Below are 11,016 nucleotides of genomic sequence, written 5' to 3' on the forward strand. Positions count from 1 at the left end.
TGAAGATTTGAGCCCAATTGTTATGGATGCTCATTAGTAATGCATTAACCAATTGGGATCTACCTGCAAAAGAGAGGCTTCTTGTACTCCATTGTCTGATCCTGGCTATCATCTTTTCTACTAAAGCATCACCATCAGCTGCTTTGATTTTCCTGGTTGAAATGGGTCCCCCAAGGAACCTAAAAGGTAAGATTTCTTTTGCAAATCATGAAAAGTGATGTATTTTGTCTGCTTCTACTTATGAGATTCCAATACAATACAGGGCTGACTTACTGTTGTTGGCACTCAAACCATAGGTGTCTGAAAACAACTTTAAACCTTACAAAAGCATGTAAGAAGATTTATAATATCCTCTACAGAATACAAGTAGATCATATTCGAAGCAAAGTTGATTAAGCTTCAAACTAGAGCATCCTATAAAGTGCTTATACCCCTGAATATCACCAATATACCAAAATTTATGGACAAATAGTTCACACAGAGAACAAACAAGAGGGGAGACATGGGATCTCCTTGTTTGAGGCCCTTCTTGGCTAGAAAGTAACCTTCAATACCACCATTAATCAATAGTGTGATGTTTGGTGAAGTGACACAAGCAAGAACACACTTAATAAAGGGGGGGGGGGGAACTTGAGAGTTCAGTAAATCTTTCATAAATTGCCACTATATAGAATCATACGCCTTCCTGAGGTCAATCTTCATCATCACACCAAAAACTTAATGATTTCTTCTATTAAAAAGCTTCACCAAATCTTGACATAGAGAATATTATTTATGATAATTCTGCCAGTTATAAAAGCACCCTGATTTGGGGCTATAAGTTCAAGTAAAACCAAAATTAACCTTGAGCAAATGAGTTTAGTGATGGTTTTATAAATGACATAACAACATGTTATTGGTCTGTAATCACCCACTGAAGTTGGACATTGAATTTTGGGTATCAAAGTGATGGCTGTCACATTCACTTCGTACAACGTTTAAAGAAGTCTTTATCTGCTCCTATAATATCATCTTCTGTCACATGCCATGTTTTCTTGAAAAAATGGCTTGTATAACCATCTAAACCTGATGACTTGTCATCAGGGATAGATAATAAAGCCCTTTTAAATTCTTCAGGAGTGAATTCCAGAGAAAGATACTGAGGTTTCTCCACTATTACCACTTTCCCCTTATCTATGATTGCCTGTTCAATTCCTCTAGTACTCCCAATACTGTCAAGCAACTCTTGATAGAAACTCAGGAAAGCACCATTAACCTCTATTGCACATGAGACCCAATTCCCTTCACCATTTCTGATCATGTTGATCCTATTCTGAATTCTTCTCATCTTGATGCTTTGGTGGAAGACCCTGGTGTTTTCATCCCCACCTTCAAGCCATCTAATTTTTGCCTTCTGACTAAGAAAACCTACATAATGTTTATGAGCTTCTTTATACCTTAGTCTACACTATTTTTCCTTCTCAGCCAATTCATTATTGTAGACATCTGCTTGTAATTGTTGTTGAGCTTGTATCATTTCTTGGTAGGTTCTTGTATCCTGGACTGAAACTTCATCGTACTCTACTTTATTCAATCTTTTTAACTCGGACTTAAGAAATTTTAACTTACTCACAATCTGAAACATTTTTGTTCCATTAACCTAATTACTCCAAACCCTTTCCACAATCTCGAAGAACCTTTGCGAGGCACTCACTAGTAGAAAAAGGATGGTTTGCGTCCCCCCAAGTTCGTCGCACTACAACGGAAACGACGCAAAAACATAATTTGCGTCGCATGGGAGCCAGAGTATGACGCAAAACAACTGCTCACAAGCACCAGATACAAGCCATATGCGTCGGATCCAGATGAAATGCGACGCATATCGCTCATGTGCGTCGGACCTTGAGGCCCATTCGACGCACATCGTTGACAACTATCTGCGTCGCACGTCCTTAAGGTGCGTTGCAAATTATTGATTTGCATCGGACCCCAAGCCCATGCGACGCACATCAGTTGGGCCGTCCTTATTTCTGAGCCCTAACAAATTCGCGTATCCATCTCACCCTCTCCCTCTTAAACTAACACTCCAACTCCCCATCTCCCTCTAACCTAAAACTCCCTCTCTGAACGCCGCTTCTCTCTCCCTCTCCCTCTCTCTCTCCTTCACTCGAATCTTCTTTCTCTCTCCCCGTGTCTCTAAAACCCCAAAATTCCAAATTTGAAAACCCCAAAAACCCCGGAGTTTTATAGTCTCCAGAGTCGCACGATTCTGCAGCGGTGTGAAGCCTCTTGTTACTGCGCGGTCTTGTCGACGAACGGCCGCTGAATTCCTACCGCTGGCGTCGTGCTGCTGTTGCTTAGTCTCGCCGAAACGCCGCTCCTTCTTCGAAGCTTCGAAAAACCCTTCGAATTCATCAAATTTCCATCTGTTGCTTTGCGAGTGAAAAAAAAAACTAAAAAAGGGAGGATTTGGAGATTTGGAGATTTGACGAAAAAAGCGTGGTGAAGCTTCAAAGGAAAAAGCAAGATAAATGTTTTAGATCTGTTTTTTTCCAATTTCTTCTTGTTTTTGTTGATTTTTTCTTGATTTTTTTGAGGTTACTTCTGATTTTTTTTCTCACTTTTGAATTTTCGCTTTTTTTTGTTTAACCTACTTGAAAATTCTGAGTTATGAATGTTTAATATTGAAAGTTCAGTTTTTTTTTGTTTTCATTTTTTAGATCTGATTTCTTTTTATTTATTTTTTTTTTCATTTTCAGATCCGGGATTCATTCTCTTTCCCTCCTTCCCTATTTCTTCATCTTCCTCTTAGATCAAAGGCGAACGACGACTAATAACTAATGACTGAACCAAATGAGATCTCGCCGGTGTAAGTGAACCAAAGTTGGAGATGACGATCAAGATTTGCTCACTTAGTTCTTACCCAGATTGTATTGTTCTTTAGATTTTAGGTTTTTTTTTTGTATTAGGATTGTTTTGTACTTCGATTCATTTCAATTGCTAAAGCTGTTGATTGTTGATCTGAATGCAATGGTTTTAAACTCTATAATAATAAAGTTCATTACTTCCTATAATAATATGTTGACTCTTTTGTACTTCCTACTGTTGATCTGAATGCAATGCTAATGGACAAATGAAAACATCATTTCTCTAAATTAACAACAACGAAAGAAAAGATCTCTTCTATCCAGGCTAGAATTTGCGTCGCACATAGGCCAGGGTGCGACGCAAATCATGCATCGTCGCACACTGTGCTATGTGCGACGCAAATTTCCCTTGAAGCTTTGAGGGGGCGGGGAGAGAATTTGCGTCGCACCGTATACAATATGCAACGCAAATAGCTAGCAAATCTACATCATTTTCACATACGACACAGATCAACTAGAGGTCATCTGCGTCGAGACCTGTGGCATCAAAACCAAGTCCGACGCAAATCGAGATTTCTCTACTAGTGACTCCACATATCAAAAAACCTAAAAGGCATTTGTTTCCTCTGCTTAGTTGGGAAAGATCTCAGGATGATAGGGAAATGATCAAATTCTCCCTCTGGAAGAAAAGTGGCCTCAGCTTCATACCACTCCTCAAACCAAGTCTCATTCCCTAATGCTCTATTCAGTTTACAGAAGACTCTACTTGCCCCATCTTGTGTATCTATCCATGCATAGAAGGTCCCAAGAGCCTTCATGTCTGTCAGTCTATCAACTGACAGTGCTCCATACAATTCCTCAAATCCGCCATCTCCCTTTCCCTCATAGATTACCCCTCTTTATTCTATATTGGCTATGGCATTAAAAATCACCTAAGACAGCCCAAGCTCCATAAATTGAACTAGCAAGAGTTGTCATATCTCCCCACTAGCTTTATATGCACGCTATGCATGCGAAGTAGTTTATGTAGTTAAATTATTCCGTACTTACATCTAATTCTTTCTATATAAGTTTTGGGTTTTATGTATATGCGTATCAAATCATAATCGGATGTATATTAGTTGCATAATTACATCTAGTATTAATTTAAGGAAAAATTACAGCAAATGTACGGTTTGACATTTTCCTGACCCAAACTACACCGTACTTTTGCCCAAATCAACCCAAACCGAACCGCGCGAAACGGTTTGGTGCAGTTTGCGGTTTAACCAATTTTTCCTCCGCGACATTACTTTTGTAATCTAAGAGTAAAAAAATTAATGACTATATTATAAACAATAAATTTGTACATCTCAAACTAAAATATAAATATACATACATCTTAAACTTGAACATGAAGTTGGATTTGAGCACAAATATTGTAAACTAAAATATGTCATCATCTCTATATTGTATTGGAAAAAAGTCTCAATAATGCTGGCGTCGTTCAGCAAAAGAGTCACAAACATTACAAAAGAATGACTTTTAAAGTAATCGGACTAATAGTTTTGATATCTATACTCTATCCAATTTATAAACATATCATATTTATTATCTGTTATAAACCATCTCTCTCTTTAATTATACTCACTCCCATACCACTAACCCATATATGTGTTAGTTGCTTATAATGAACAAATTATGATGATTAGTAGTAGTGAGTATATATAATTTATATTCTGACACATGACTTGTCAAAAAAAAAGGAGAAAAAAATACAAATATACAATTGATACCTTGAAATAAGCTGACTCTATTATCAATACAGTCACCAATTCACCACACTTCAAAAGCAAATATTATCAAATGTTTTCAATTAAGCGATTGTAAATTGAGAGTACATTCATCTCCTCTTTTTTTTTTTCTTTTGTTTATAATTTCTATCTCCTCTTCTATTGTTCTACACTGTTCATCTCTCTCTTTAAACCCCCTTCGTGACCCCCTCTACCACCACGAAGCTATAAATCCCGAAGCTGCCACCACCGTCGTTGCATCTCCTCTCTCTTCCTACCGCCCTTGTATCTCTCCTCTCTCTCTCTCTAAACGGGAATCTGAAAAACACAACAAAGCACAGTACTAATTGAAGGTGAAGGAAGAATTTTTGGAGAAATAATTTGATTTTGTTTCCAGTGAATCAAATAACTGAGAAACTTGAAGGTGGAGGAAGGAAAAATGAGAAAAGAAGTGGAGGATTCGAATTGCAATTGGGGAGGTGAGTTTGAAATATTTTCACTTTCTTATTTGAATGCTAGTAAAATACAAAAAAATTCGTTAGTGCAATTTTTCAGTTTTATTTTCGCATTATTATTCATATCTGAAAAAATTATCTTGAAAAATGAATGATTTTTTATAATTGGAAAACCGCAAAAATATTATGTATTGTAAATTGTCAGTGTTTTAATCGATTTAGTATGGATTGAATTATTTATATAAAAAAAACATTGTATATATTCTATGAAAAGATTGGATTTTCAGAATTATTAATCCATTAGAATATTTAATTTTTTTTTGAGAAATTATAGGGCTGTATCCTGAAATTGGCGAGCGGTTTTTTTTTTTGAAATTCCAAATAAAGTACTCAATTTCCACAATATTAATACTAAAAGTCAATTTTGTTTAAGAAATTAACATTTGGAGGTTTGTCTTGTTTCGATTTGATTGAATTTTGATTAATCACACAATCAAATTGAAAGACTTAATTTTGAATGTGGCATTGTGGCTCAATTGCAATGTTAAAAGACATACCTTTTTTAAGTGTTATCTTAGTTGAACTTGAGATTGCCCTTTGGAAGTTGAACTTGAGATTGCACTCTGAATTAAAGCACACTAATGTAATGTGTGATCAATCCTCTTTAATATTTTCGCTTTACTTTCTCTCTGCTTTTGCTCTGTATAAAATATTCACATAAATCACTATGAAATCTTATTACAAACAGAAAAAATTGTGTGAGAGAAGTAAGAAAATACATTTTTACTGTTTCCTTGCACATCCAACAATGTTTTGCTTCTATTGGATCATGTATTACAACGATTGTGAATGTACCCTGCATAAAATTCATGCTCGAAAATGAATGATGTATTTATAAACATAGTGTGTATTACTTTTTGTGAATAAAAACCACTGTTATTACCTTGTCTTGGTGGGAAAAAAAAAATGATATTCTGATTTGTGGTTTGTTTTTGTGGTTCAGAGAATTGAATGGAGAAGTGGAAGAATGAAGATTTAGATAGAAACTGGCGTGTTTACTTGCAGTTTTTTTTCTCCTTTATTAAGGGATTTATTTGGGTAGTTATATGCTTAGCAGTTAAGCAGTACACGTTTGTTTAATTATTGTGTTTTCTTGTTTTTGTTTTCTGTTTTTTGGTTGATATTAAGGAGTCAGTTATGTTATGTATTTTGTTTTCTTTTTTCTTTTTTATTTGGATTTTTTATAGAATTGAGATTAGATGTAATTTGATTTATTTAGTAAGGGTAGAATGGGGCTTTTAATATTTTGGTGTCCCCCCCCAATTGCCTTATATAATAGAGATAACACCTTCCTGTCCCCTCTGCCATTATGACCATACTAGTCTTATATGCACGCGATGCGTGCGAAAAATTTAAAAATTTAAATTAGTTGCTAATTACATTTAATAAATCATAAAATTTAAATTTTGAAATTAGATTATCCCACTAGATCAGTGATTTTAAAAAAATTTCAAAAATTTAGTTAATAACAAAGTACTTGATTAGAATTTTTTCCTTGAATAATGCAAAAGTGGGTTTTAATTCCCAAAATATGCCCAAAAAAATTAAAATTCCCTGCGTACCGTCCACGTAGGACGGCACGCGAGAAATTTTTTTTTTTTTGTTTTAACCCACGGAAACCGCTACTCAAAGTAGCGGTTTAATTTTAAAATAAACCGCTACTCTTAGTAGCGGTTTATAAATATAAACCGCTACTCTGAATAGCGGTTTATAAATATAAACCGCTACTTTGAGTAGCGGTTTATAAATATAAACCGCTACTCTGAGTAGCGGTTTACCTGCGCAAAATATGATAAGCAGATATCAGTTTGCATAGTAAACCGCTACTCGGAGTAGCGGTTTACAAAAAAAAAAAAAAAAAAAAAAAAATTTTTTTTTTTTTATAAACCGCTACTCCGAGTAGCGGTTTTACCTAAGTTGAAAAAAAAAAAAAAATTCTGGACACTTGCAAACCGCTACTCCGAGTAGCGGTTTTACTAAAAAAAAAAAATCTCGCGTGCCGTCCTACGTGGACGGTACGCAGGGAATTTTAAATTTTTTGGACACATTTTGGGAATTAAAACCCACTTTTGCATTATCCAAGGAAAAAATTCTACTTGATTATGTTGTTCATTTCCACTCTTTTCTTTTTGTGAGCCTTTTTTTTATGTGAAAGTATTGGGTCAGACCGTCTGACCCAATAGCTTCCGTCGGACGGGCCTGGCCATCAAAAACGCGCGGGCTTTCCTTTTTTTGTTGATCAGCAGTTTTGTTTATTTTTAGAAAAAACATATAACGGTTATTAGGTCATTATCTTTTTTCGATTTTGAAACTGTTTTTTGGATTTCTACTTGATTCTCGCTAGTTTTAAAACTGATTCTTCTTCATTTCAAAGAAACCGATATATTATTTACTGATTATTTCTAGAATTTTTCTGCTCCTCTGCTTCTCTGCTTCTCTGCTTCTCTGCTGTTGAAACTTAGTGTGTTTTTTTGTTCGTAATCCATTACGTTTGCATCGCAAATATGGTGAAGAGGATTAGGAATGATGATTCTAGGTATAATTTCGTTTGTTTTTGCTGCAAATTTTTTTTTGTTTTCAAAATTTGAGCGTTTTTGTTGTTGTAATTGTAATGTAGCCCGAAGTCGAAGAAGGTGAAGAGTCTTGGATCTTCAGGAAAAATTTTGGCAGTGTCTACTGCTGGGAAGAAGAAAGAGAAAGATGGTGATTATGATCCAAGGTAGATTTCAAGTTCTTAGAGTAGTTTAGTTATTTTTTTTTTCTATTTTTGAATGTTTTCAGTTTATCAGAGTATTTATTTCATGTTTTTAGGGTTTGTGTTTCAGTTTTTTTGTTTTATACACATGTTTTCAGTTGTTGTTTTTTTCAGTTGATATTCTTATATAATATTCTTTCAGTTGCTACTTGTATTCTTTTAGTTGATGTTGTTTTCAGTTGATATTTATATTCCTTCAGTTGATTCTTGTATTGTTTCAGTTGATTCTTATATTCTTTCAGTTGATTTTGTTTAGCAAATAAGTCTAACTGAAGAGCAAATAAGTCTAAGTGAAGAGTTAATAAGTCTAACTGAAAAACTAAATAAGTTTAACTGAAAACTAAATAAGTCTAAGTGAATCAGTCTAACTGAAGAGTAAATAAGTCTAACTGAAGAGAAAATAAGTCTAACTGAAGTGTAAATAAGTCTAACTGAACACTTAATAAGTCTAACTGAATCAGTCTAACTGAAGAGTAAATAAGTCTAACGGAAGAGTAAATAAGTCTAACTGAAGCGTAAATTAGTCTAACTGAAGAGTTAATAAGTCCAACTGAAAACTAAATGACTCTAACTGAACACTTAATAAGTCTAACTGAAAACTAAATAAGTCTAACTAAAATCTAAATAAGTCTAACTGAAAACTAAATAAGCCTAACTGAAAAACTAAACAAGTCTATCTGAAAAACAAACAAGTCTATCTGAAGCACTATATAACTAGCTGAAAAAACAACAAGTCTATCTGAAGCACTTTATATACTAGCTGAAAACACGAACAAGTCTATCTGAAGCACTTCTATACTAGCTGAAAACCGAACAAGTCTATCTGAAGCACTTTATATACTAGCTGAAAAACGAACAAGTCTATCTGAAGCACTTTATATACTAGCTGAAAACCGAACAAGTCTATCTGAAGCACTTTATATACTAGCTGAAAACCGAACAAGTGTATCTGAAACACTATATTGACTAACTGATAAAAGACATAAGTCTAACTAAAGTAATGTAAATTTTCAATGAAAATTTTAAGTGTAATTGGAATAGAATGAAATGAAAGAATAATTATACTAAATGAAATAATAAGGACTAGCTGATAAAGCAACAAGTTTAAGTGAAGCACAATAATGAAGTTAGTTTGAAGGACTAGCTGAAAAACAAATAAGTCTAACTGAAGCACTATGTAGACTAGCTGAAAAATAAACAAGGCTACTTGAAGCACAACAAATACTAGCTGAAAAATAAAGAAGTTACTTTGAAGGACTGTAAAGAGTAACTGAAAAATAAAATAGTCTAACTGAAGCACAATCTATAAGCTGAAATGCAAACAAGTCTAACTGAAGCACTATATAGACTATCTGAAACACAAAGAAGTCTAACTGAAGAACTATATAGACTACCTTAAAATTAATCTAGGCTATTGTTTCAGTTGATGGTGGTCTGCTTTTAGTTGATGTTGTATTCTTTCAGTTGATCTTTGTATTTTTTCAGTTGATGCTGTTTTTTTTTCAGTTTTTATTGTTTGATTAAACTTTTTTCTTTCAGATGTGATAAATCCTTGTCTAAGAAGAAAGGCAAATCTGATTTATCACCAATCAAGTTTTCATTTTCAAGATCTAATCCCGATCAACAGAAAGACACATTTGATAGATCGTATGTTTTTTTCATTATTCTCTTTATATTATATGATTGTGTTTTTTTTTATGTTTTAAAGTTATTTTTGTTCACTTTTGTTAGGAATTTCACTGAGCAAGAAATAAAGTCAATTAATCTACAAGTATTGTCAGACTATTCCCATTTAAATGAAGTGGTTAGTAATTTGAGTGATGAGCAAAAAAGAGACATTAGGGATATTGGGTTTGGGAGTCTCTTAGATATTAGGATAAAGAAGTTTTGTCCTAATCTGAATTTGGAGGTGTTGTTAAATTACAATGCATCTGGAATGATGTTTTCAACAAAGAATGGTAAACTGATTTTTAATAAGTTTACCATTAGTGATGTTTTGGGGTTACCTGTGTCAGATAGAGCAGTAGAGGTTATAGATGATGACGCCTTTAGGAGGAAAGGTAGTCAGATAGAGGCTGGAAGTGCCAGGAAGGATTGGCATAGGTTTCTTGGTATTTCTGATCCCAAGAAGGTATATATTGGTAGAAAAAATTGGGATGATTTGTTTAAGAAATATGAATCCGGGGATGATTTCAAGAAGTTATTTGTTATCTTTTCGTTGTCCAAGCTTCTATGTCCTATAGCTGATTTGGGCCTGTGCTGAAATGTGCCAAGAGTTTAGAAGATGCATCTGCAATTTCAAGTTATGACTGGTGTGGATATATATTGAGAAGTCTTTGTGCTGCTGTTTTGGACTGTCATCAGTCTATTATGATTAAGAAGATTGAGCTTGGACAGAAGAAAGTATCATTCAAGCTTCGGGGATGCGTCAGCGCTTTGACTCTTGCTGTTATTCACAACTTCAAGTGTCGTAATCTGGATTATTCAAATGTCAGTAAGCCATTTATCAGTTATTGGCAGGATGAGAAGGATTTGACTGATGTTGTGAAGCAGTTTGAGATCAACATGGATTTTATTCTGCCGGTGAAGCGTGAAAAACAGAAGGTTGAGTTTAAAACTCCCAGTGTTAGTGTTGCTAGTAGGAAGTCTGGTTCTCCTATAATTAAGGTGGTTGAGGGTCCATCACCTTCAACTAGGCAGCTTATCATGGATCTTCCTCATAGTTTGATGACTGATGAAATAGATGCTCTTGATGTTCCTGTGAGTTTCATTTATCTATGTTTTTATTTTTTTTACTCTTGAACTCTAAGTGAAGACTGTTGACCTCTAACTGAAATAATGTCAGTTCTAGCTGAAGAGCAAATAAGCTAACTTAAAAGTAAAGAAGTGTAACTTAGAAATAAAGAAGTCTAACTGAAACTATGTAACTGAAGAGTTAATAAGTCTAACTGAAAATTATATTAGTCTAACTGAAAACTTAATAAGTCTAACTTAGAAGTAAATAAGTCTAGCTGAGAAGTAAATAAGTCTAACTGAAAATTAAAGAAGTCTAACTGAAGAGTACATAAGTCTAACTGAAAACTAAAAAAGTCTAACTGAAGAGTACATAAGTCTAACTGAAGAGTACA

General features: G+C 34.2%; 1 protein-coding gene across 1 annotated transcript; it reads left to right on the top strand.

Annotated features, from left to right (window-relative positions):
• Positions 1-3,852: 3,852 nt before the first annotated feature.
• On the top strand, positions 3,853-10,151 carry LOC125491746 (uncharacterized). The gene is made up of 5 exons (XM_057391575.1): positions 3,853-3,863; positions 4,978-5,097; positions 7,751-7,852; positions 9,428-9,535; positions 9,620-10,151. The coding sequence occupies exons 1-5, from the start codon at positions 3,853-3,855 to the stop codon at positions 10,149-10,151; spliced, it is 873 nt and encodes a 290-aa protein (XP_057247558.1).
• Positions 10,152-11,016: the final 865 nt, after the last annotated feature.

This window comes from Beta vulgaris, chromosome 1, assembly GCF_026745355.1.
Source record: "Beta vulgaris subsp. vulgaris cultivar EL10 chromosome 1, EL10.2, whole genome shotgun sequence".
NCBI classification, from domain to species: Eukaryota; Viridiplantae; Streptophyta; class Magnoliopsida; order Caryophyllales; family Amaranthaceae; genus Beta; species Beta vulgaris.